Source organism: Astatotilapia calliptera, chromosome 1, assembly GCF_900246225.1.
Source record: "Astatotilapia calliptera chromosome 1, fAstCal1.2, whole genome shotgun sequence".
Classification (NCBI taxonomy): domain Eukaryota; kingdom Metazoa; phylum Chordata; class Actinopteri; order Cichliformes; family Cichlidae; genus Astatotilapia; species Astatotilapia calliptera.
Window position 1 is genome coordinate 21,278,095 of NC_039302.1, and position 27,968 is coordinate 21,306,062.

Here is a 27,968-nt window from a genome sequence, read left to right on the forward strand (position 1 = left end):
CTATGAATAATTCTGTTTTGTAAGTTCATTCAACATATCTTCCCTCGACTGCTGAATTATTTGGTTGGAAGAGTGTATTTGTTCATACTGCCTAGGGTAAGGAAATTATGAATAATTTTGTTGATTGACTTTCACCCACATAAATGAACACATCAGTTTCATATTTGAGGAACAAAGAGGTGCAGCACGTATTGCAACAGTGGCGACTGCAGCAGGGCACAGCTGTGATTTCTATGTTGATGTGCTTTCCTACGATGATGATGATGATGATGATGATGGTTCATCATCAGCCATGGTGGCCCAGTTTCTCTGACAATCTGCTTGGAACTGATTTCACTTCTACTTTATTGCTGTTGACAGTATTTTCACTCGGGCTTATCGTAAATAAGACTACCGTGCTAATCATCATTTGCTCATTACACCCAGCGTGTGCGTAGTACTCCGCTTAGTCTTCTGATTTATTCGCTTATCAGCTCAGCTTCTATGTTGCTAACCGAAACGTGAAGGTCACCTGTGGAGTTTTTGTTCAACTTTTTTATTTTTTATTTTTTAAGTTTTATTAAACAGCTTATCTGCCAGCTAAGTTTATTTTTGCCTTCTTGCCACCTATTGATCAGCAAGAAATTGTGTAATGATGGGCAGGATTGTCTGTTGTGTCGCATCAAGACTTCTCCTCCCCATAAACTGGACCAGTGCTCAGATGCTCGGGCTACAACTATGTCGGCTGCTTGGAGGTAACATCCCATTTTAAAGACTTGCAAATTCCTCATAATGAGGTTGGAGGGATGCTGCCGGTATAATCTCCTGGGTTTATAGCTGGAAAAGCCTGGCTCATATCCCTTTGGGTGCCCACACATTTTTACTTTCACTTCTACTCGTTGTTAGAGCTTGACCAGTTTAACTGCAGACTGATATTATCAGCCAATATTGGGTGTTTGGCAATATATCATGTTGGCATTTATAATGGACAGTAGATTAAAACTAGAAAAATTTGCATTTCCTGCGAAAATGCTGTGTGGATGCCTTAACGCTGAAGATGTCTGCTGAAAAAAGCTGAAAAAGTATGAAGTTGAAAAAAAATGTTGCCCTGAGCAGGATTCGAACCTGGCCCTTTTGGTCTCAAGGCAGCTACTCATCTCACAGCACCAACCTCATTCTCACAAAGAAGAGGTGGAGAGACTGACAATTCTGCTGAAATGAGCAGAAGCTGCTGAGAATTGTGCTGATAAGAGGTGAAACTGCTGAAAATTTTGCAGAAGAGGTGAATAAGCAGAATTTGGGCAGAAAAGAGGTGAAAATTCTGCTGAAAAGAGTTGAATGAGCAGAATTCTGCTGAAAAGAGGTTTTTGCTGAAAACAGCTGAAAAAGCTGGTATTTGTGCTGAAAAGTGGTGAAAAAGCTGAAATTTGTGTTGAAAAGAGTTAAAAAAAAGTCTAACTGTTAACTGAAAGAAATGTTGACATAAGCGGGATTTGAACCCGGGCCTCCCAGTCTGAGAACGGATGCTCATCTCACTACGGCATCCACACAATAAGTAAAGAGAAGATGTGGAGGGTGTTGGCTTTCAACAGTGTTATGAGTGTTTAGAGCACCACAACAGAAGCCAACTTGGCCAGAGTAAACGAGTAAATAACGTAACAAATGTTAGGGAATCTGTTTCATGCATCTAAAAGGGGAAAAAATAATGGCTAATATATCATCGGGTTACTAGATTTTTAAATCTGCAGTCTGTAAGTTTACTGATTAGCTGTAGCAGTAAAGACAACTTGGTAAGGTTTAGGAAGTACATACAACTTTGTGTAGGGCAGCATGGTGGTTAGCACTGTTCCCTCAAAAAAGAAGGTCCTGTGTTAACATTCACTCTCTGGCCTTTGTGTGGAGTTTGCATAATTTCTCTGGGTACTCTGCCTTCCTCCCATAGTCCAAAAACATGCAGTTAGTCAGGTTAGGGTAATTGGTGAATCTAAAATTGCCCATAGGTGTGAATGAAAGTATGAATGGTGCTGTCAAGGTAGGCCTGGTGACCTGTCAAGTAGGGGTGGGGGAAAAAAATCCATACTGTGTAGTATCGTGATATTTTGTTTGCTAATAATGTATCGATACAAGGACAGCAGAAATCGATATTTTGTTACAAAAAAAGTTTTTGTGGAATGGAACATGATCAGCTCCTTTTTCTGAGCAAGAATCCTGACATTCCTTCACTGTCCAAATGTGTTTAACTTGTTTTTTGGCAGCAATAAACATGACAGTTTACTTATTTTAATTTAAGACATGTTTTATTTTAATTAAGTTTAAAACTTTTTTATTTAATGTAAAATTATATTTTGTTTTAATTTACTTTCAAATTCTTCAGTTGCTGAAGGGGCTGCATAGTTTTCATAAATTGCATAGTTCAGAATAGCTATAATTGTACCAGATGGTTGCATTCAGTTAAGTTGGACTAGACTGTAATACAAACCGTTCAGTTTGTCAACAATAAAACTGACTGAAATGAGAGAAAGACTGAGTGTGAGACTTTGATATTAGATAAAATGAATATTGATAAAGTTTACCTTTATGTACAGAATCTGAATATCGCAAAATATTTTTAAAAATTGCAATAATATCGTATCGTGGGATGTATGGTGATTCCCACCTCTACTGTCAAGGTATAGGCTCTTGCTCGAAGTTGAAGAAAACTGATGAATATACAATTCTTGGGGTATTAAAAAGATTTCGGATCAACCCATTACCAAGTGTGACTTCTTGTGTATAAAAGTCACCTGTTTTGACACAATGATGCCCCAAGGATAGGAATGGTGAGGTGACTGAGAACGCTAAAACCCTGTCCTTGTTGCACATCATTTTTGGAGGTAACACTCTAATCCACGGGTCTCGAACTCCAGTCCTCGAGGGCCGCTGTCCTGAAGCTTTTCCATGTGTCCCTGTTGCAACACGCCTGAGTAAAATGAGTAAAATTAGCAAGAGTATAGAACTTGACTGCATGCTGAAGTGGCAACCCCTAACCCTATTCAAGTAAATTTAAGTTAATGTAAGTGTTTGGAAAAATATACTTCTAAAAGTACTTTTATTGCACCATGTTCATTCACTCATGAGCTGCTGTAACATGAATCCAGTGGCTGAATCACCACCTCAGCATGCAGTCACATTCTATAGAGTCTTGCTAATGACCTACTAAGTGTATTCAGGCGTGTTGCAACAGGGACACATGGAAAAGCTTCAGGACAGCGGCCCTCGAGGACTGGAGTTCGAGACCCCTGCTCTAATCTGTTTACAAGTGAGTAAATTTAATTGGGAATCTACATTTTTCTTGTTTCTATGTCCCTTCTGATCTATAAACCTTTTAATGGATGTCATCCAACTCACCTTTGGATATTGAATCGATGGGGATGTTTGTGTCGTATGCTGTGATGTGACAGATTTGTTCTTTGCAAACTGGAAGATGCACAATAAAGTTGACTGGATGTGACTTAGGTTATGCTTATACTTAACTATTCTAACTAGATGTGGGGGGGGGAACAAATCTTCTTTGAAAGTCAAATCTCAGAAGTCGATGCGTTGAACTGTGATTATTAATCTTCTTTTGAATGTATTTGAATATAAAAGACATCCCAAAAATTCCTTAGAAGAGCCAGCCAGCCATTATCCGCTACATAAAACCTAAGTGTAAAATGCTTTCCCTGTACTATCTACTTTAAAGATGACTGAGATATTCGGGGAAATGATCCTTTACTTACAGGATGTCCTTTGGTTTCTTACAACAGATAAATATCAAAAGTGCTTTCAGAAATGGTCCGTGGCTTTTTCCTGGTACCGTTCACAGTTGCGATGCAGTTCATTTATGGGAAACTTTGATATCAGTGCAGAGCTTAAGATTTTTTTTTTTTTTTCTTTTTAAATCTCTTGCAGATAGCTAGAAAGTGGGTGTGCCTGTAATATGCATTTATGCACTGCTGCTGATGAGCCTCACTATGCTGGTGCCTCATTTAGACTGTTCAGTTACTTGGAAGCAGTTTTCTGAAGAAATATTTCACAACTTGTGTGTGTGTGTGTGTGTGTGTGTGTGTGTGTGTGTGTGTGTGTGTGTGTGTTGGCACATATGTGTGAGTAGTCGCCGGAACACTTTGTGGCACCATCAATTTCTTGCCTATTGCTGCACGTTTATCTGTGAAATTGATGTTGAAATAAATTTAAGCTAAAGGGATGAAAGATGTGAGTGCATGTGAGTAGTGGCCCATAAGGCACCAGGTGCCCATTACTGATGAGGAAGACTTTCCCCCCAAATTAGCACCTTTACTGTAACATCATAAAAGCACAAAGCCCCAGCGTGTAGTCTTTCCTCAAGCAAGACAATGGCAGTACAGATAAGTAATGACTGATGAGACGGCTATTCAGCCTGAAATATGTGCTCAACATTTTTATTTATTTATTTTTTTAAATCATGAATGTTTTCAAAGCATGCCATATCAAATGCACAGCGGTTGTGTCTAGTTTGGGTGATGTTTTGAAAAGCCCTGCTGCACTTAAAAATAACACCACATTACTTGTGGATGAATTCCAGTGTGCATAATCCCTTTCCTTACTCACCTAGGCTGTTCTTATTTTGACAAACCAAATACTTTATCACCTTCCCTTGCCCTTCTCGCTCCCTTAAAAGATACCAGATTGTCAAAACTGAATCTCGGTCTCCATGGAAGCAGCAGTAACAAACAGGCTTTAAGGGCTTCCCCTGTTCAAAATGTGTGCTGCGTCTTGTTTTGCGATCTTTCACCCGACTTCCCATATGGCGCATTGAGAAGTACTGAGTCAGTGACTGTTGTGGAATAACAGGGCGATCTCACACATGGACTAATGCATACATCCTCGGGCCTTGGCAGCAGTATTTAATGCCAACACTGTGTAGCAGGATGTACTGGAATAAACAAACAAATAATGATTAAGGATATTCTGGGTGAATAATTTACTTGTTGTTCACACAATAAAGTCCAGACTAGTCAAAGATAACAGAACACTCAGAAAATGGTCAAAATGAGCCCAGTCTAATGAACAGTGTTAAATATTGTTCTTAGAAAGTCTGAGAGGAGCAACTCTTGAAGCTCTTTTCTGAGCTGATGAACACAATGACTGAGTTTGCCTCAGAAGTTAGCTGTTAGAGAGAGATGATCCTCTAACCTTAGAAAAACTGGAAAATATTTTAATGGTCGTCAACCCATGTCTTTACTTATTTATTTATTTATATATATATATATATATATATATATATATATATATATATATATATATATATATATATATATATATATATATATATATATATATATATATATATATACATACACACACACACACACACACACACACACACACACACACACACACACACACACACACACACACACACACACACACACACTCTGAGGTGTCAGAACTCCTCATTAAGAGTACAGAGGTGGTCTTCAAAGCCCTAGAGTTTCCATATTGTGCTAAGGCCATCAAAAATAGCCAAGAAATGTTCTAACTTAAGGCAGTTTTCATTAAAGAAATGGCCTTCACCTCACAATTTCCCTCAAAGTCACTCTTAAAATGCAGCTGCTGTGCACCTTGGGGAGACCCTCATGACACTCCTTTAAATTGAAGTGCAGAGGGCTCAGCTACCTGTGGTGGTGTGGTAGGTGTAGAGACTAAAATGCTCAGTCCTCTGTGGAGGGAGAGGACAGTGATGGAAATGTTTTAGATGGAAATTAAGAGAGTGCAGCTTCCTCACATGGCCCCAGCGGTCCATCAGTGGTGGTTGGGGGAGAGCCTGTTTGGTATTACTGTCTTGCAGGAGTGCTCTATCTTTGCTCCGTGAGTTAAAAGGGGAGATAGAATTAGACTGCAGAATTAAATCTTATTAGCCCCTGTCCCACTGGCAATCACCTTTTGCACCATCTTCAGTGAGTGTGTGAGAGAGTCTGTGTGTGTGAGCAAGGAAGAGGGGAAGGTGGGAAGAAATTCAACAGGTTATTACTGACATTATATTTGAAATGAGCACAGAGGTGTGTGTGTGTGTGTGTGTGTGTGTGTGTGTGTGCGCGCGCGCGCATCCTTGTGGTCTTAGAATTTACAATCCAAGTGCTACTTTGCTAGTTTAGATGCACTGTTAACTTCAGATTCAGTTGTTAAACTCCCTGTAAAGAACATCACCTCTGCATGTACATCATAAACTGACCTTAAAATAGGGAAATAAAAATAAAACAGAAACCAGGTGATGAGACCTACATTTCAGCCTAATCGTTTAATTCAGTGCGGTAATCTGACTCATTGCAGAATTAATATCAGCGCTCATGGTTATTCATCAGTGCATATTAATGGCATCCAATCCAAGATATATATTTTTTTTGCACCCTGCTTTCATGTCTCCTTATATAATAGCTTTTATTCCAGCACTCCTGACAGGGGGCCTTTGGGGCTGAGAAGCAAACTACCTGCCAGTGAATTCATGGTGCATCTTCTGTTCTTCTCAGCACTGTCAGATTTGACTTTGTTCAGTGTTAAGGGGGGAAGAGAATCTTCATGAATGTGAAATGGTGTGACCTTTTTGAGAGCTGGGAAAACCCCCCAAAACATTTCACCCCATCATGCGGATTATTTTCTCCATTTCCTAAAAAGTGTACATTTTCTGCATGTAGAGTGCTATCAAGAATGTTTCAGGTAACCCAGACAAACCGCTACAACCATGTTGGGGCATTTTTCATACTGCATTAGAACATGGCCAGTTATCATATGAAAATGTTGCTGTTTCATAAGGCTAGATAATTTTGCAAAAAATGAAGGGAAAAAAAAAATGGAAACGCATTTGTTTCCACAGTAATGACCATATGCAGTTTGTCATGTGGTTTGGCTCTGCTGCTTGCACAGAGTATTGTTTACTGTGGTAGGGAGCGTCGGGCACAATGAGCTTTATATATTCAAAAACAAGGCAAGCAGGATGGTGTGATTTATGCAGAGCTGCTTGTATACCTGTACAGCACAGCCTGCAAAGCGGCTCTCTACCAACTGCCTTATAACTGTGTTAATATGACTGTCACAACCAAATTATTTTGAAATAAGTGGCAATATCATTGAACTGCTGCTACATATATCGTCACAAACAACCAACTGTTAAGCTTAGCTGAACATTAACAAGTTATACAGCAATGTAGTAGCAGGAAAGAAATTTTGTTGTAATGATCCATTCTTTATAGCTGTAGTTCTTCAAAGAAACTGTAATACACAAGGCTGCACAGATGTCAAAATGTTTGAGGGACGAGGAAGGTATCAGCAGAACCAGTTACTTCCTGTTTTGGCAGCAGTGTTGTTGCTCACTGTTTTAGCACTGCAACCAGAATAAATGCTGTGTATCGCCTTTTGTCTTTCATGAACTTCGCAACCTTGAGCTCCAGTCTCTAAGTAATTATTTAGCCAGAATGCCACAACAGTGTATTTACACAATAACAGGATTATTATTTGTTTCTGCATAGAGATTTTGCAGACTCCAATAAAGGTTTTAGTAAGAGGAAAATCACCACCGTTCTAAAACCAAAAGATTAAACCTGTTTTGTTCAGTATGATTTTGTTCACTCAAACCTACTTTTAATTTTTATTTATGAAATAGACCAAAATAACCGCAAAAGATAGAAGTTTGCTGGAAAAGGGGGGCAAAATAGGAAGAACCCCGAAGCGCAAAATGACTCCCTGGTATCTTTTTGGTTTTAAAGAGCATCATTTTCTCCATTTAAACTGTTTTGGTCAGTTTTCTGTACTTTTTTTTTTTTTTTTTTAATACAGATTGAAAGCTCAGATTAGATTTGGTATTCCCTCGCAGTGTCAGAAGCAATCATACACTCTGCTCTCCCACTGATAGAATTGCCTCCCTTGTGATAAAAGCCTGCTTCCTCTCTGTCCCTCTCCAATTTCCTCCATCTCTGTATAGATGTCTTTCCTTTCCAGACACCCCCAGCCCCAATGCTCCCACCTCATCACACACACACACACACACACACACACACACACACACACACACACACACACACACCAGTGATGGATACAGTCCACTAATGAGGAAGAGCTCATCAAGGCATCTGCATGAGAGTTGTTGATGGGTTTAAAGAGATTATCTCTCAACTGTTAATACAAATCTAATGGGGCAATCTTTGATTTCCAGCAGGCTGATCATGAAAAGTAGTTTGTTTCCCAGCTGTAAGAGCGAGTGCACAATTGTCATTAGAGGTTCATCATGTTAGAAGTTCTACGAGCATAATCACACATGTGCCTTATTTTTATTTATTTTTTTAACATTATAGATATTTATTTCAGTATAGTTCTTTCAGTTAACAAGAAGGGACATTTTCACATCAGCCAAGTTTTTCGATTAGTAATTTAGCATGTTTGCACTCTTCTAATTGAATCTTTTGTCCAGATTGAGGGAATTCTTTGCTCTGTTATTAACAATTAAAAGGATCAATGCAAGACGACTGCTCGAGTTAGACTATCACTTTATGCCTGCTTGGGACATTGTATTGCATTAGTGAACTGCTTTAAAAAAAAGTGTGCATGTATATATGCACTGTAGCTGCCTGGGAGGTGTTTACAGCAAAATAAATTAGACGTAATTTTAAATATTAATGAAAGTAAAATGTTACTGGGAGAGTAATGAACAATATTACAGTGCCACCACTGCTATCAGAATGAATACAAAAAAATGGGCTGTTGGACAAACGCGGATTTATTTTAGTCTGAATCATCTGCTGTGGATGATTCATATCTTGCACTTGCCTTTACCTTTGTGTTTCTTGTGAATACTGCTGGTTGTACATCAAAACCTTCAGTAGATGAATTTCCCAGTTCAGGAAATGGTGACGCGTGCATACTTCACTCTTTTTCTAAAGCACAATGAATATCAAGACCTTCACATATATATAGCTTTTTAAACATCTTATCTGTGACAGTTAAATCCCAGATACATTTTTGCACACATGTCCCAAGACAGCTGAGGAATTAATTCTTCAACCATCTCTGGGTATATTGTTGTATCATTGTAGGGTCTTTTCCCCACAGTGCAAAGTGCCTTAAGGAAGCTGCTGTTGTAATTTGGTGCTGTATAAATCAAATTGAATTGAACAATGCTAAAGTGGTCCTGTGGTTGGCAATGTTTCCTCACAGCAGGAAGGTCTTGGGTTCGAACTCAACAACTCATCGCATCAAAAACCATGCTATGGCAATGCTGCCTATCTGGACCCACAAAGCTCTTTTAAAAAGTCTGAATTATTTTTACTTGGTGGTTAAATAAAGGTTAATAATTGAAGGTATTTTTTTGCGGTCAGCCATCATCCAATGAACCTTGTTTCATTTCTGAGAATATTTTCATGAATGCGTATCTCAGACATTTTCCCTACAGCACCTGCTGGTTGTAGTTGTGCTCAGGATGAGCTCATTTTTAGCGTGTTATCTGACTTCATCCTGAGGACAGCTTTCAGTGTCTCACAGTAAGTCTTCAGTATTCAGCCAGAACATTCTGGCATTTTTTTTTTTTCTCCTTTCACTTTTTCAGACATTTGTTTTTAATGTGTGACCATGGAGACACTCGAGGAAACAATGTGATTCACAAATGGGGCTAAATACCTAAAGGGGTGTGTGTGTGTGTGTGTGTGTGTGTGTGTGTGTGTGTGTGTGTGTGTGTACACATATATATCTCCATATATCATAACACGATTGCACAGATGGATTGGATTTCTACTGCTCAGATGTATTGGCTTTTCTATAATTGATTATGTTAGTTTGTACAAACTCAGTGCAGCTGGGACTTGGGGTGTTAGAGCAGCTGTGTATGTGTCTTGTCCTGCGCTTCTGACTTTACCTTCACAGCACCATAAAGACACTGCAAGGAGTTAGTCATCTGAGAACAGCATGCATCGACCCGTGAGCTACCAGCCCTGCAGCACTCCTGCAATGACACTGTAAACTTTTTACACGCTCATCCTCTCTATAAAGTTGAGGTTGTGCTGCAGTGGCCGAGATGCTGAGTCCGTCATTTCTGCAGGGACTCAATAAGAAAGGAGCATATAATGAGCTAATATTTCTTTGTTTTTTATTAAGTAATTTAGAAGGCAAACAATAGTTGCCTCTTTTGTTTTATTGCATTGTTATTATAGAGGCTTGCCATAAATTTAAGGTGCGAGAATCAGTATTTTATTTGACTGCATCAGTGTAAATATTATTTATTTTAGTCAATAAAAAAATTGGCATTTACTGTGTAGTCAATGGTTAACAAGAAGTAAAAATGTGACGAGGATTTCAAGTATTGCATTACATTACTGAACAGAATCTGCCAACATCCACCTGCTGTGTTGCCAGCAGGTGGATGTAGGTGTTTGGGTTCATCAGAGGTCCCCAACTAGCCAACAAAAGCCAAGTGGCAGACCCCTGAGAAGGTTAATCATCTGCTAAAGGAGGGCATCCTGACCTTTTTGTTTTGCACATTAACCCATCCAGACACATAATACAAAATGAGCTTAATCATTAAATCATTAGCACTTAAACTTAGGCTCTCTTAACTCTGTGGGTCATTTTCTTTTCTTTCAAGTGTAGATATTGAAACTGCCTATATCAGCCTGTCCTCTGTACAGAAATGTCAATTCTGTATTTAATCCATTTTCTTTTTTTTGTTCAACATTAAATGAGCTAATCAGAGTTCTTCAAAACAGTTTGTGTAGACTGAATGGTCGACTGTGCCAAGAATTATAATCTCTGTTTACAGTATAAACAGAGCTGAGGAATGAGGGCGGTAGCTTGTTGAGAGTGGATTGGTTGTTGATAAATAAGGTAGCTTGCTTTTACCTTGTAAGGCTTCATATGTTTAACAGTTTGTTCCAGTTTGTATTATATTAATTTAGACATTTTTTGTTTGTCAAATTACCCACTGCTTAATTTACAGCTCTTCAACAGAAAACAAAAAATGTTAAATTGAAGTTTGAAGCAAGTGTTGTTGTTTTTTTGTTTGTTTGTTTTTGTTTTTTTGAGTAATTTTCTTTAACTTGTGCAAAATGTTTGCTGTCTGCATTTAGATCCTCATAGGATGGGTTAAAACTGGAGGCAGTTTATGCAAACACAGAGCACATACAAATCTTATACAAAACAGCCTTGTTGTGGCTAGGTTTCAAAACACTGTTCTTCCTGTGGGGCAACAGTGCCATTGAGCCACTGTGGTGATGATTTAGCTTGCGTTCTTATTAAGTAAATGCATAGCATAGTTGCCAAATAAAACTAAAGGTTAATGAGTAACTAGAGACGCCGTGTGCTAGGAAAATAATTAAGGGGGCAAACAATGAGGAGAGAACATGTAATGACTAAATGCGGTTTGGCAGAAACATAGACCAGCTGTGAAAGCCCATTTTCAGGTGTGTGCGGGGAGCTCGGGTTGGTCTGTCTACTCTGTTGTTGTCTTTATTTTATTTTATTTCATTTATTTATTTATTTTTAAGAAACAGTTTGTTATATCCAGCTGCCACTGTGGCCATCTGTGCCCTGTTCTGCCCATTCACCGCAGCGAGTAATTGGACTTCAGCCTCATTAAATAAACAAGTTGCTGAACTATTTTAGGATGATTACTTGTCCTATGAAAGTCTAATTTTTTTTCAATTTATCTCTGCTCACTGATGCACGAGCAAAATATGGTAATGTGATTGTGATTCTCTTAAATCAAACGCAATCCAAATGAAAATGAAGTGTGGGGTGGTTTGATGTGTCCATAGTTGAACCACAATGATGGCTCCCCCTTGAATGGGATTTTCAAAAATCCACAGGCTCGATGTTCACAGCATCCGAAACTGTTTGCTATCGTCTTATTGCAGCCCCAAACCTCTTTCCCAATTTGTCTCCAGACATTGTTTGGCTCTTTGTAAAACATAATTGTGTCAACAGCCTCTGGAGATGAGATACCAAACCTTTCAATAAGTGCTTTGCCCAAAAGGTAAATTTGGCAGCTGAGGAGGGAGCCAACGTGCAAACAAAGCAGCAGACAGTAATTTTCCACTGTCTGTTACTATGCATATTAATGAGGTTGATGGATTAATGCCTCACTTTAGTAACAGGCCACTAGGTGAGCACTGGTTAAGTCTGTCGTGCTCCAGCGGTGCCCAGCTTATCGCATCAGAAGTTGTGGACCAGATCAGTTTTCCACGTGAGTGTCTTTGCTGTAAATGGCCCTTTCTCTCTCAGTGGAAAGCAGTTAAAACCCCACAGAAACAGTGTGATCCTGAGATAAATTGTTAAACACAAGCTCTTAAGATTTGTTGCTGATTGCCTGATGATGATGATTAAGCTGCAGGGTAGACATTTAACAGGACTGGAATGGATTTCCTTTGGTTAAGTGTGGGTAAGTGTATGTGTGCGCATACATTTGTAACAGTTGAGATGTTTTCAGGGGAATTGACCTTTTTGTCCCTGCTCGAGTATGTGTGTGCATGCAAGGTGTTTTTGTCCAAAAACTAATCACAGGCCAGATTGGCGTTCTTTTGTTTTTCCTTTTTTTGTAGGGAGGTTGGCATAACTTTGCAAATTTCCTAAAAATCTGATGACAAGATGCCTTAAAGTGAAATAATTATGACCTATGGAAATAAAAATTTCAGACACATATATTTAATTAAAAGGTTTCCCAAGTTGGATAACAGTGACTTTTTCTTTTGTTTTGTTTTTAACCTTGTTTATCTTCTTTGACAATCATTGCAATGAGTTTCAATTATTCCATTCAGCCAGTCTTTTCACTGATGTTGGTGTTATTTAAGGTTGCTTAATGAATCCTGCCACTCTTTGCCCATGTCTTTGATCAGTGTCCAGCCTCCCAGGCTCTTATCTTGGCAAACACAATGGACACGCTACCTGCTTTCATTCTTTTATTCAGAAAAGGGTTGGTTGGCTCGGCTAATGCCTTTTGGTTGTCAGTGTTCTCTCCCCTTTTATATCCAGACTTGTTCTTTAATGATTTTTGCACACAGAGACTTGTGGTTTTGGTAGTCCCACCTCTGAGCTAAATATCACTGTAAAGTGTGTCCTCCCTCTCGCTTATTGCCTCCCTATTGTCCTTTGGTTTTTGTGTGCAGGAGCTTTTTGTGTCAGCCAGGCTGAATTGGCCTGTTTACTGTGATTAAATGGGAGCAGAGGAGGTTGGTAGGCTGAGCCGTATCTGTTTTAGAGTTGAGGAGTGTTGCACTACCTTAGCTCAACACCAATCTCTACTGGGACACACAACACACACAAAAAAATGTGTAAGTATGTTTTAGTTAACGGTTCAGAATATAAAGAAGCCGAATGAGAACCAAAAGCAGGACTCCAGCAGAATGAGCAGTTGAACTGAATTTGTTGTACAGTACCATTGCCAGGATGAGCATGAGGAAGGAAACTGCTTAAGGTGGAGCGAGCAGGAAGGAGAGCGTAGCTGGCCCTTGAGCTTATGAGTGGATGTGGAAGAGGGGGCAGGGCTGGCAGGCTTGGTAGCACAAGAAAAAAACTGAACTAGAAGCTGTCCGTTGTATTTGGAACACATTGGCTAACTGCACAATGTGTGAGATAATCGAGTGAAGAGCCGGAATGTATCCAGCCGGAGGTTGATTAGTGGATCAGTGCAAGAGTGTGCAAGTGGCAGCTGGAGAGAAATCACACAAATGCCGAGCGGGAACAAGCAGGGAAACTGAGGAGAAACATAAGGAAGGGGAAAATCAGCTGCTACTCAATACATTTTTTTGATTGTTTGATTAGTTGGAACATAAATGGGTATTTTTTTTTTCCTCCAAAACTCATTGGTAATTTTTGCTCTAACTGATGAGTACATTTGCTTTAATAATTGATCAGAAAGTCAAAACACCAGTAGAGAACTAGTACAAAAGCAAGCTAAACCTCCCCCTTGAGTCAGTTTCTTTTTATTGAAAGATGATTTAAATTGGTAATGGACTATAAAATTGGATTCAGTGTCAATTAATTTATTTTTGGGATGTGTAGATTCTCACCATTAATTCATTTAGTTAGTTTATTTAGTCATCACTCATTAGACTGTATCAACAGTCCATGTAGCGCGCAGTGACTAACGGGCTCAGGCAGACACATTGATTATATATGGTTGTTCTCCACTCCTAATTAAGGCTACCCATCAACATTTTTAACACTCAAAACTGGCTTTGGAAATCCTTCTTTGAAAACAAAAAGTCAAACTAAACTTTAAAAAAAAAAAAAAAAGCTTAATTACAGGCACCGCCTCATTACCACCACCCGAGAACATTTTACTTTCATTACTAAATATAGCCCTTTTTAAAAAATGTTTAATTGCATTGTTTCTATAACATACTGAATCGTTTCATAATGCGGGGCTTTGAAAACAAGGATCAGTGTGATAATGGGTTATTATAGTGGTTTTTTTTTTTTTTCTTTTTTTCTTTTTTTTTTTTTTTTTTTTTTTTTTTAAATATATACCTTTTTAAAAAAATAAAGTAAAACAAAGCCACCATGTTTCTTTCCCTCTGAAACTGCTCTGCTGTGATGTGAAGTGTTTTTCATTTGCTTAGACAACTTGTTCTCCCAAGTGTGCTGCTGCTCAATATTAATAACCTAGGTTCATACTGTATTAATGGACTGATTACAGAGGAATATGGGTCACGTATAGGATTTCCCAATGAGTAATGTGTAAGTCAAGTTTGTGGTACCATGAGTGGGGTGCGGTAGGTTTACACAAACAATGCGAGTACATCGTGTCATGCATTGCTGGCAGCCCATTAGCCTAATTAGGTGCTGCAAAATGTGGAGAGAAATGGTTGCAAAGATGGGAGAGATAAGCCAGGCCAAAATGGGTTTATAGATGGACTGTAGTAAATAGAAACATGTTGTTTTTTTTTTTTTTAAATCATCTGTTATGTTGCATTTTTCTTTAAGAATTTTATGTAACCACGTGTACTCTTTATATGAGCATATGTTTATATTTATGAAATATTTCTATAACTGGTCTGAAGGTCATACCAATACCTGTGTATTTTATAAATTAACTGCCAGCTGCGTGTTGCCTGACTTTGCACTGGCTCTGTACACACAGTTGTGATCTTCCTGAAAATATTGATTTATTGGTCGAGAATATGAAAGGATAGAGACTACAGTGATTTCATACTTTATTGAACCTATTATCATATGAAGAGCTGTTATCAGACTACAGAGAGACTTAAATGGCTCTGATGTGATAATGGATCATATCTCCTAATCTCTGCAGGTATTTGGCGATTATTATCACTTTCGGCATCGCACAGTGGTGAAGAGATCACTGTCGGATCACAGGGGGACGCACGTCCGTCTACTAAACGATCCCAAGGTAAGACATTTGTTTTTGGTGCTAAAGTCATGCATGCAAAGGAAGTCTGTTGGTTTCTAATGTAATGGTGACTGACTAGGTGTGAAGTGTTGAAACTGCTGCTTTATGCTAGAGCGCTCTTTGTGTGATGGATTTTTGCAGTGTTGGGGTTTATTTTTTGGCATTTTGGAAGAACTTTGTAGTGAATCGGGCTTTAGAATTGTGTTTGACCTAGTAAACCGCACTCTCTGGGCTCCTTTTAAAGCTTATAAATCCTACTTTGGATGTAGTTTTTTTTTTAAATTTATTTATTTATTTATTTTCAAATATAAAGCCATCTCTTAAAATCATTTGCTGTGGGTTGTCATCTAAAATGTCAGAAATGGGGGAACATAAACTCTTGCTAAGTTCATAAGAACATAAACAGATAAACAAATGCTTTTAAGACAAACACAAATATTACACTAGTTTTATTTCCATACACAAACCTAAATAATGGCACTGGTGCTTTTGTTTGTTTGTTTTTTTTAATAAGATTAGTGCCTTGTGTGGGCTCACCAACCATTTTGTTAGGTACATCTCTTCAACTGCTTGTTCATACAAATACCTAATCAGAAAGTCCAATGGCAACAACTCGGTGCATTTAGTCATGTCGGTACGATCAAGACAAAGGTTAAACTGAGCGTCATAATGAGGGAGAAAATTCATTTAAGTGACTTTTGGATCATTGTTGGTGTCAGTCAGGCCAGTCTGACTATTTCAGAAAGGCTGGGATTTTCCCACACAACCGAAAGAGAATCACATCTGCTGGCGTGAACAAACTGTGCTTTGGTGTCAATTTCGGTTGGTTTTGCACATTGATTTTGTCTAACCTCAGAAACGTTTCCAGCAACCTTGTTGAAACGATGCTATGAAGAATTAAAGCAGTTCCGTAGGCAAACCACTGTGTACCAAATAAAGTAGCTGTTCAGTGTACATGGGCTGGGATAATGGGGAAGAAACGTGTTTAACATATTGAACAATTAGGTTGATAAAACGGATGACAACCCCATTATGTTGTGCAGGCAGATTTTCTTGCATTTTATTACCATATGTTCAATATTAAAGTCATTCTGTTTTTATTGTTTGGCATTGTAATAATAATCTAACTTAAAAAAAATGTAAGATCTTTATTCTGGTTCTGGTTTGTCAGTCCAAACAATTTCCTCTCCTCCCCCCCCCCCCCCCCTTTTTTTTTTTTCCCTCCCTCATTTACTCAAGGGCTTGGAAGGTGAACATGCACTTCTCTATCGACCTGATTCTTCCTCCTCCTTAACTGATGTAATTTGTAAATTCACATGTCTGTGTTTTCTTGCTTTTTTTGTAGGAGTTTGAGGTTAGTGTGAAAATGAGTCAGTGTCCTACCCCCCACTGGAAGGGAGAAAGGGAAGGGTGTGAAATTAGCATTCATGGCTGTGGGAAAGCAAGTGAGAAAGAGAATGTTTGAAGGATTGTTTTTAATGCTTCTAAATAAAAGAAAATCGTTCATTTTGAAAATAGACACTTAAAACTAGAGATGGACCAATCCGATATTACGTATCAGTCCGATACTGACCTAAATTACTGGATCGGATATCGGAGAGAAATAAAAAATGTAATCTGATCCGAAGTATCACAAAATCACCTCACAAAACACGTTACTTGGCGTATCCCAGATCGGTGCATCGGAGCAGTAAGTGTCACGTGATAGAGCGGCTGTTGGCGGTCTGTTGGAGCATTTGGAACCTCGCTACATGCTTCCTAACCGCGGCAATTCATCTTGGCGAAAACGGTCCCAGAGAAGTAAAGCAAGTGTGTAAGTTCATCCCTGAATGTTTGCATAGTATTTCCACGTTAAGCTTAACAACTGATATATTGAGCCACAGCTAGACTGGCCATTGGAGTTCCATATTGAGGTGAAAAGGAAGCGATTTGTCCCGTACTTCAGCTAGAATTAAGACACAAAGCTGGAGTTATTCTGTCTTTGCTGTGCAGTTGCATCTACTTCTCTCATTCACTCCTCCTTCCTCTCCTGTTATTACTTCAAACATGAAACTGATCAATGATCAGCTGATCGGCTCTTCTGCCGCAAGTCCCGTCTCTTGTTTGTTTATCACAAACAAGAGACGTTTATCACCCATTTTATCACCCATTTTGCACCAGAAAAAGTAGAACAGCGTATAAACAACAGCAGCATGTTTAAGCTTGATAAGCTGTTAGAATGTATTTAATATTACTTTCTAGTATCAGCTGATGTTTGCTGGAGCCACAGCTGTAAAAGCTGCTGGTCATGACATCGGTTTGGATATGAGAGGGAAACATGAAGATGAAACCAGGAGATGTCCTTACTGAATCATCAGAGCTGAACAGGTGATGGAGAAACAGGTTTACCTTTTAGGTGACATGAATGAGTTGAAGGGAAGTTATGAACTGTTTCTGAGAGACAAATAACAGCAGGATCCTTTTCTACATAGCTGACGGCTGGTAACTGTGCAGGGGCGGGTCTAGCAAAGTTTTGTCGGGGGCCAGTTTGGGCATTAACAGAGAAAGGGGGGCACAAATAAATATTTTTCTTTATGTCATTTAAAAACTTAATAAATAAATAATTATCTGAATCTTACAACAAAAGTGGCCAACTGATTAAATGTATAGAAATCCATTATTGTATATAGTAACTAATAAGTCTAATATACACCCTAGTAAGCTATAGTACTTTTTCCTGAGATGTTGAATCTATTTAAATATTGTAGAAAAATAATTGATTTCTGTGCATTTGTTTTACACTTGCATTAAATTAAAGTTGATTACATCCATTGTTAGCCCTGCGACAAACTGGCGACCTGTCCAGGGTGTACCCCGCCTCTCGCCCTATGACAGCTGGGATAGGCTCCAGCGACCCTGAAAAGGATAAGCGGAAGCGAATGGATGGATGGATACATCCATTAAGGGCGGGGGTGGTTCCCTAATATTTTTGCTGGGAGTTGGCAACCCTATTAGTTAGGTTGCTTAATATTTCCACTAAGTACTCTTTAAAATACCAGAATAGGGAGGACGGTGTAGGTTTAAATTTATTAGATTGATCAGTGTTGCTGAACTATAAAATGTTTTGGGTAGAGTGTATTTTTTGCATACAGGTATAACAGAATAGCTTCAATCTCTTGTTTTTTTTAAAACTCGAGTATGAACTTATACAAAATGCAGCAAGATATTTATAAAAAACTGTTTTATTGATTACTAAATGCGCTATATCGGATTCATATCGATATCTGCAGATATCCAAATTTATGATATCGGTATCGGACATTAAAAAGTGGTATCGTGCCATCTCTACTTAAAACCAAATCAATATAAAAAAAAATAAATAAATACAAAAACTCGTCAAACATGGCAGCTTTGTAGTAAACTTTCTTTTTGTCTGTATCTGCTAACTACTAAAGTTGCTAAATTACTGACCCCATAAGCATAAATGCAAACATCAACTAGTGTACCAATCAATTTGGATTATAGATATATGACATGCCTCAACTTCACATGTAGCTAAAGCAGCAGGTTATTGTGCGACATGCTGGGGTGACCATCCGAAGCCAGTTTCAGTGTCTGGCCTGAGGGGTGCATAAAAAGGGAGCCGGAACTGAACCACCAACCCTGTAATTAATGAGCGACCCATTTTACCTCCTGAGATAATCCTTTGATCCATTAATTAAGCAATTATTACAGCTCTAAGCTCAGCTCAGTGGGTTTCCTATAGTATTTTATGTTAATTTTTTTGCCCCGTTGTTGTGTAATCTTTGAAGGAGCTGGAAATGACCTTCTGTTTTTGTGACAGGAGAGTTTAGGGTGACTTTCAGACCGAATCACATGCAGGAATCAAGAGTTGAATCATAACTTCCAGCTGATTGCAGTGGATTCTAAATTATGCAGAAAAGGAAAAAAACTATAATATTATATAGAATATAATATTATACTTGCATATATTTTATTCTATTCATTTAAACGCTGATGGGTTTTTGTTTGTTTGTTTGTTTTTTCTCCCTGACACTGGATCACAGTGATCTGTGTGCACTGGGTTTCACTGAAAAAAACTGACTAAAAAAACATGATACATAACTGTGAATAATACTACTTTTATAATCTGGCTCCAGCTTCTCAACACTGTTCCTGTCCTCGTAAGTTGTATGAAAGCAAAGAGGAGCTTTTTTTACAAGTCTCTGGAAACGATATAAATGTATTTGCATTTAAATTGTGTCCTGTCTATTCTGTAAACCTCGAAATTTAATGCCCGCTACCGTAATCTCGACAGGTGCATCTGCAGAATCATTATGTGCATCAAAACTACTCCTGCCTCGGAAGAAATGAAATGAAATCTGCCTTGAAGTATCTCTGGCCACACACTGCATCTCTGCAGTACAGGTGCACACTGGGAGTAGAACAACTTCTGCTGGGTTTGTTTGCGTACATGTTAGAAGTGGTCCACCTCCCTCTTTGGGATTTCCTTTAACGCTGGTGTTCCATTTCCTGTTTTTGAATCCTTTTTTCCCCCACAGCAACTCAGAGAAAGTGGAGCCTTACAGTTTCATGTCCTCCAGTCTAGTTCACGATGGTCAGATTAGTATTCATGAGTTTATTTTATCAGTAGAGCTTTGCACAATTATCATTAACTTGCAAACGTATTAGTATTGCTACACATTTTAAACTTTCCTGTAATGAATAGTTTGATTAGAGCTTGAAAACCGGCAGGTCAGACTTGCATTTGCATCAGCCCAAGTGTTTTTCCATAAAATATTGCAGAAATGCTTCAAATAAAAGGAATTTTAAATCTTAGCAAGGCCCTCTGCAGCTTTTAAACTGATTGAGATGAAGCCTGAACAAAAGGCTCAGTAAACTCTCTTTGAAGAGCATCTAATTACTTACAAAAGCACCTGGACCTATGCCAGATCTCATAGAATGACGACGGAGCTGAGAGCACTGTTAATAGGGTCTGTTCAAGATTTAAAGCTTGGGTCTATCTACTACCTCCACGACTTCAGCTTTCCCGTTTTATGCCGTCTGTGCTTTTCCTTTTGGTTTGTTTGGGAAGTTTACTTCTATTCAACAAAATAATGAAATGAAGAAAAAGAAGATGCGCGCATACACAGAGCACTGTAAGCTGGATTTGCTGTAATAGGTTTGGCTGGTTGAGGCTTTTTATGTCAAGAATAATAACAGCTCTGTAAACATAAATGACATTGTGACTGAGGTGTGATACGAATGGCACTCTACTGTATTCCTTTACAGGAATGATTCCTCATTTGAGGCTCCAACTTGGTCCCTGTGGGAGGATGCTGTGTTTGTATAATGAAGGGCAAAGCAGTGGTTGGGTAAGATGGGAAGGGTGGGGAGCCTATGTGTTGCAGAGATAGGACTCTCCACCTAAACATGAGCCAAGGCAATCTGTTTGTAAACATTAGTTGTGCGTTGGCCGGTCTGGGCGTATGAGATAGACAGTTTTTAATTTTCAAAGCCTGCTTTTAATAAAAGTGCCCATTTGACAACTTCATAGATACTTTGTGTTCTGTCACAGACTATTGAAGGTTTTCAAAAGACTCTTTTTAAAAGGTAGAAAGTGGAAATGCTTGCTACACTCCAGGAAAAAGTAGGAATCTGTTCAAGTTTGGTTTTGAAAAAGTATATAACTTACACCATTTCTGTTCACTGTTTACTTAAGTATGGAGATGCTCAATTTATAGAAAAGACACGCTATTAAAAATGATTGGTAAATAATGTAAGGTGTCAGCGGGGAGATGCATTTCTAAAACTCTGCATCCTCATTGCGTGCATAGTTTATGGACACGCCTGGGCCACTAATCTCTGCTGTCAGTTCCTTGTGACTAGAACTAAAGTACTCCTCTCTAATACATTAATTAGTGGAAAATTATGTCTTTGTTCAGTTTGATGGACATTTCCAAGAACTGTGTGTGACATTAAGATGACTGACTGCACAAATTAGCTGGAAATAACTGGTGTCACTGAGATGCCTGAAGCTGAAAGGAGCAGGAACTGTAACGACTGCAGGGAAGCTATTCTGCATGTTTGCTGGAAGTCGAGTGTGTATGACTTGGCAGTCATCTATTATGACTAACATAGGAAAGATTAACCCTGTGTTTTAACCAAACTTAACAGCTAATGGGACAAGTACTGATTTCTAAACTGCAGTGGCTGCTGTTTGTATCAAACATAGTGTTTTCTTTTAGTCATGCAAAGATGAAAAAGACCCTAAAAGGATCATTAATTTTATATTGGTTTTAATGTATAGAGTTTGATAAAGGTGGCATGCCTTCTCTGGCATGCCAGATATTGCTTTTGCATGGTTTTGTGTATGTGAATAGCTTTCAAGGGCACCAAAGGCATACACTTGAACTATGACTTGCATTAATTGATGAGATTAGATCTAGTAGTATACACTCCACACACCATGTTTATAGTGAAAATCCTCTGTTGCAAATTTTAGAATTTCCTGTGTTGCATCAGACTTTGCAAACATTTTCTGTCTTCCAAGAATCTTGATCTGTTTGAAGAGAATCATTGTGGAAATGTTGCACAACAACCACCGACCCTGCATAGGTGTGAAACCAAGATTAAGGTGTGATAAAAACATTGCAGAAAACGAAGAAGGGAAAGTCACATAGAACCACGTGATGACGCAGGAGAAAATGTCTTTTTTTTTTTTTTTTTTTTTTTTTATGACTGAAAATTACAAATTGGTCACGATGTACAACTGACTGTAGACATCCTTTTTTTGTCAGTTGTGCCCTTTTCCTTAGGAAGCCAATATTAGAGTGACTGAGAGACATTGCATATCATCAGCTGGCTTTATTTCTCTAAACTGTACTGTTATCTGCCCTTTTTGGAGTAATTAGGGTACTTGTTAAATCTCCTGCCTAGAGATGAGCAGTTTATTTGCTTCTAGACATCTTTTTTTTTTTTTTTTTTTTTAAGGCTTCAAACCAACCCAACACTAGACTAACACAAAAAACAAAAGCAAGACAGTTCTCTAACCTAAGGTCAAAAACGGTATAAAACCAAATATCTACTAACTGCTACTAAGTCAAATTACAAGCATTAGCCAATAGCTCATATCAATAGGCAACTTCTAGTACTTCTTCTCTCTCAGGGCAAAACTAAATGTTGGCTCTTTGTTGTGAGAGAGAGAAGAGATGGTTGTCAGGTGGACTTTACAAAGCTGCTAACTCTACATAGCTTGGATTGAGGAGAGATCAGCATCAAGTGTTAGCAAATAGCACACATGATACAGACAGGGATGGCTCCTGAATTTTTACATAGGGGTGGCCAAATGGGGGCCACTAAAAAGTACAGTTTGTTTGTTTTGTTTTGGGTTTTTTTCTATGTCTAAGTTCTTTGGATGCATCTGGGCAACTCAAGGTTCAGTATCTTGCCTGAGGATACTTTAACATTCAGAACTACCAACCCTCCAGTTTGCAGACAATCCCCTCGACCCCCTGAGCCACAGCTGCCCTGGACATAACCTGCTGTGTGAGTCTTGCAAAATGAATGGTTCGTTTGATTGGCTTCTTTTTTTTAGATTTGATAGAATTTGATTCAGTGCTGAGAAGCAATATTTAATATACTTTATTATGTTGTCTCTGTGTAGAACATGACATTTGCTGTTAAGATATAAATATCAGTCTTGGAGAGAGAGAATCATGGTAACCTTTTAGTCTGAGATGTTGCACCACCTTGATCTCACTTCAAGAGAATTGAAAATGGAAAGGAAGTAAGCGTAGACATTTATTTTTCTGTGTATGGTAACACTTTTTTTTTTTTTTTTTTTTTTGTAATAAATATGCGTGCTTATTTTCAGTCTGGTGTAAACTGCCACAATAACACTTCACCCCCGTTGACCCCGGATGAATCTGGATGTTAACATTTCCGCTTGAATAGATTGACCTCACGTACATACCTTAAGTGAAATACCTCCCTTTTGTCACTTTTTGAACTGGCATTGCTTCAGTGTAGCTGTTGAAGTGACCTTCATTTACTTCTTGCTTCTCTCAGCCTTGTGTCTCTAGTGATCTGTAGAGGCGGGGAGAGGGGTGTGCTGCGATTTAGTCGTCCTTCAAATCAGGTGCTCGTCCTTGCAGCAGGCACTTCTCTGTCTTCCTCCTCTGACACATTTTTCCCCCTCTCCTGTTCCCGTGTAACCAGCCGTTTTGCAGTACAGCAAGAACAATTCTGTAGAGGGTGTAAAAAGGCAGGCTTATATTCACTGTATTCTGCTTCTGTCAACAATTCCTGATAGAGCTCCCATGTTTTGAAAACCCAGTGCAGACTTGGTTACTGTTCTGTTTGGCGTTGGCTCAAAATCTGCCTCCGTTTGTCTGTTGTTGGTTTGCATACTTGTCTAGGTGCACCCACAAGCAAAGTGAGACAGAAATTTTTAATTAGTCCTGAGCTGCTCTGGAATTCAGTGAGTCTCATTAGTGAGGAGTCCATAGTGCTCCTGTGCCTCTAATCTCACCATGTCTGCTGTTGTCCTGCTGAGGACTCTCTATTAATTTATGTGACATGGTGACACTCGTGGCCAGTTCATTTAAATTTCTTGTACTGTTTTCTGAGTGTGGTTAAAATGTTTTTTATTTTATTTTTCAAGAATCACCATTGTTAAACTCCTAATGTGTCCTTTCTCTGTTTAGGTGACCTGGGCAGAGCAACAGGTGGTAAAACAGAGGAAAAAGAGGGATGTTTTTGAAGAGCCTTTAGATCCCAAGTTCAGAGACCAGTGGTATCTGGTAAGTATAAACAAGAGGCCATGGGTTTTTTCCTTTTCTTTTTCTGTCTGTCTTTGAAAAATAATAAATAAATAATAAATAAGAATTCTGTGCTGCAGCCTAGTAGAGCTTTTTATCTGTCTAAAGTCAATATAGGTAATTACATTTAGAGCTGTGATATTTCCTCAGGGTCTGAAAATAAACCTGTATGAATCCAATATACTTTTTGTGTGTGTTTTCGGGGAGGGTGCTGTTTGTCTGGCTTGTTTGTAGAACAAGACACTCTAGTGTGACTTTACCTAAAGGACTCAGCTTTAACAATAGCATACTTTCGCACACCGAGCTCCCCTCAGCTCTGAATGGCATGTTTCTTGAAATTGATGGTTTACTTTGGTCCATAAACGGCACAGCAACAAGGAGCAAAAAGCGGAGTGAGAGAGGGGTGATTCATCTCGAAGTGCGCTTGTTTTCAGTCGATTGATTTTCACATTCGACTTGAAGAATGCCACTGATACACTGGCCTGTTAAAAGCAGCAGTAACAACTCTGGAGATTTTCTGTTCAGCCTCACTCTTCCTGCAATTACTGTGAGGTTGCTTGAGGCAGAAGATTATTCATGGTGATGCAAAGCACGCTTGTTTCACCACTTGTTCAAAATGTCTTCGCTTTAACGCACTCTGTTCTCCACTGTGCTTGAACATTTAGTGGCACTTTGATAAGTAAATGTGCCAAGTTCACAGCATTTAAGAGTTGAACTGTTTAGTAAAAACCTGTCTGTGATACATGTAGATATGTTTTATGTGAAAGTTGGGGGAGTGCTTTTTAGTGTCTTTTGAGGGCTGCAGCTAATGATTCTAATCATTCCTTTTGTCCAGCTAATCCACTGGAGAGCACAGAAGAGGATTATACTTCTGTCTGTTTCAGCCTTGCAGAAATAAAATGAAGAAAATAAGTAAATGGTTGTCATTATGCAAAATGCATTGGGTGGATTTGAATAATATTGGTGATACTCAATTGTCCAAAGAGGTCGTGAGCATCAGTAATGTGCTGCTCTTCTCTCAATGCACTAAATAAGTCTGATTCTCATTAAAACTGAACCAGACTGACCACAGGAGGGTGTGCGTGGGTCTGTTGGCAGGGTTTCCAGCATCTGCGGTTACAATGAATATTTAATAATGCTTATATTTATCAAGGAGGGAAAAAAGTCCGATTAGACTCATTTTTGTACAATTGATAAATCATGGGCAGATCTCATGCTCAGCTCTACATTTGCTCGAAATATTCTAAAATTAAGAGAGATGGGAAAGATTTGGTGAACAATATCCAAAGTGAAACCTTGGACATGCCTCTCAGATTTATTATTCAGCAAGTGTGTCAGCCACAAAAGACCTTTCCAGTCTGAATCAGCATTGCAGATCGCAGCGTTTACGTTTTAATTTATTTTCCTGTCGATGGTTTAAAGGTGTCAATGGCAGTACAAGCTTGAGGAATAAAAATAATTCTGTCTGGTATACTGCACTCACAAGGGCTTGAAATTTAAGAGGAAAATACAGTAAACGCTACACTAGACACATTATATTTTAATGATGCACTTTGAAAATAAAAAGGGCTTTGAAGTAGTTGAAAGCAAGACGTGGCTTTTGACCAAAGGTCAAGCTGAATGTTGAAAGCCCATCAAAAAGCATACTGAATGATCATTGCTATTTTCCACTTCACTATATCTCTGGCTTACCAGGTATTAATAAAACATGGTTTAAAAAAAAAAACAAAAAACAACTTTGCAAAAAGCTCAGCCTTCACCTAAACATGTTAAATTGCTCTTATTTTATTAATTTGTTTTTATTAAAGGTGTCCTTTTCACATCTGGTTAAAACTGATTGTCATCCCACTGATATTTTTCTCATGGCTAAATTCTGTGTATTTCATTGCTCTCTGCCCCTCAGTACAACAGCAACCGCCATGACTTGAATGCTAAAGTTGCATGGCAGTTGGGCTACACAGGCAAAGGTGTGGTGGTGTCAATCTTGGATGATGGAATCGAGAAGAACCATCCTGACCTGATGCAGAACTATGTGAGTAGCACTTCCTGAGTAGCACCTGCTAAGGTTTTGTTTTTTTTTCCATTCTACTTGTACAATTACAATAGAGGGCTATTCTAAGGATTTTCAAATTAATTCTGCAGTGGTGCCGTGCTTTTATTTTTCTGTAGTAACGTTTCTAACACTTACATGCTTTTTAAGTTCATAAAAATGTCAGTAAACAATCTGTCCTTTCTAAGGACCCGGATGCCAGCTACGATGTGAACGATGGTGATCCAGATCCCCAGCCTCGATACACACAGCTTAATGACAACAGGTAAAACTCTACTCGGATAAGAACTTAATTTACTCTTGGCCTTCCCTGAAACCACCCTCTTGTTCTTCTTTGTCAAGATAAAACTGAACTTGTTTATTAATTTGTCCACCTCCCTGTGTAATAGCTCACAACTGAAATCTAGATAAGTCTGCAGCTGTTTCCCATCCTCTGCTAAGCCTGGAGGCATAAATTCTGAGGGCAGATACAATTAAATGTAAAAGGCTGTAGGTTTTGTTTTATTAAACAGCTTCTTTATTTTTCCCCTCTCTCTCCCTTTTTGGTATTTATGATATTTGATATTTCCGAAAATGTGCCGCTGCCTTCTAAAGTAAACCTTACTCCTGTCATATCCACAACATAAGTCTCTGAATTGATTTGGCCTTTAAAAGTCGAGCGTTTCTTTAGCCCAGATAAATCTGCAGGAGGATTAAGGTAGTGTGCGAAGAAAACTACTTTCTTGCAGTGGCATCTGCAGATGGCATTAGGAGTTGTTTACCATCACAGTGACGTCTTGCAGAGAATTGATTGAATTAAGTTCATCAGCATTAATGAAACAGCAAAGCTCTTAGCTCTGGAGGGTCTCTGCTTGCTTCTCTTCATTCTCAGTGCCTGCCTTCTTTCTGGGTTTAATTTCTGATTTGCTGTAATCTGCTGCTTGTGGGCCACTGGCCTGAGAGGCTTTTTTAACTTGAGGCTCACCATGATTACTGGTGAGAAGATTATACTTGGGCATGGATGAAAACGCAACAGGGCCCTGGAGCAGGCACCATCAGTATGGAGGCCAGAGGGATACAATCAGAGTGGCAGCATGGCCCAAACATATTGAAACTATGCTAATGCTGAATCAGCACCTTAAAGGCTTTGTCGAACATACAGGGGTTTGGGGCTGATTGTAGTAGTTAATTGCTTTCAAATGAAACATAGTTCACCATAATTTAAAGCAGAAACACAAACAGTTATCAGCAAACGCTTGGAACGGTGAGACAATGCAAACAGTATGTGCCATGCTTTCTGATTTAGCTCAGTTAAGTGTTTTTAACAGCGACATCAAGATTTTCTTGTGAAAGAATGTGGAAAAACATCTCTCTGGTGCGGCTCCATATATCCAAAATCTATGCCAAGGCACGCTTAAGCTCTTCTAGCTGCTCGTAGTGGCCCAGAGCCCAGCTAAGACACTTACTATTGATGTTTACTTCATTTTTGGTTGCACCTCTTTCCAACCCTCGCTCACCTCGGCCCTTATCTCCTGCCACCCAGCTCCCTGTGTCTGTCTTATTGCTGGAACAATTGAGTGTGTCTGTGTGTGTCTGTGTCTGCACGATGTGTGTTTGCCTGTTATCCTTGCTCTACTGTGAGGTTGGTGCAGATGCATGTGGAAACAGCCTGTGGGCAGGCATGAAACTGCGTAACGTTGTGTTAAACTGTAAGTGTCTGTTCCCTGCAGAAAGCTCAACTCTGTTCACCTACATAAGGCAGTCTTTCTCTCGC

At 38.9% G+C, this 27,968-nt stretch overlaps 1 protein-coding gene across 3 annotated transcripts in view; it reads left to right on the top strand.

The window, feature by feature from the left end:
- The window catches only part of furina (furin (paired basic amino acid cleaving enzyme) a), an 82,067-nt gene that overhangs the window by 26,635 nt on the left and 27,464 nt on the right, over nucleotides 1-27,968 (top strand). For all 3 annotated transcript variants that reach the window (XM_026169440.1, XM_026169457.1, XM_026169448.1), the window contains exons 3-6: nucleotides 15,266-15,364; nucleotides 24,052-24,147; nucleotides 26,069-26,197; nucleotides 26,404-26,480. In XM_026169440.1, the coding sequence (XP_026025225.1) occupies nucleotides 15,266-15,364; nucleotides 24,052-24,147; nucleotides 26,069-26,197; nucleotides 26,404-26,480 (401 nt within the window). The remainder of the gene's footprint in view (nucleotides 1-15,265; nucleotides 15,365-24,051; nucleotides 24,148-26,068; nucleotides 26,198-26,403; nucleotides 26,481-27,968) is intronic.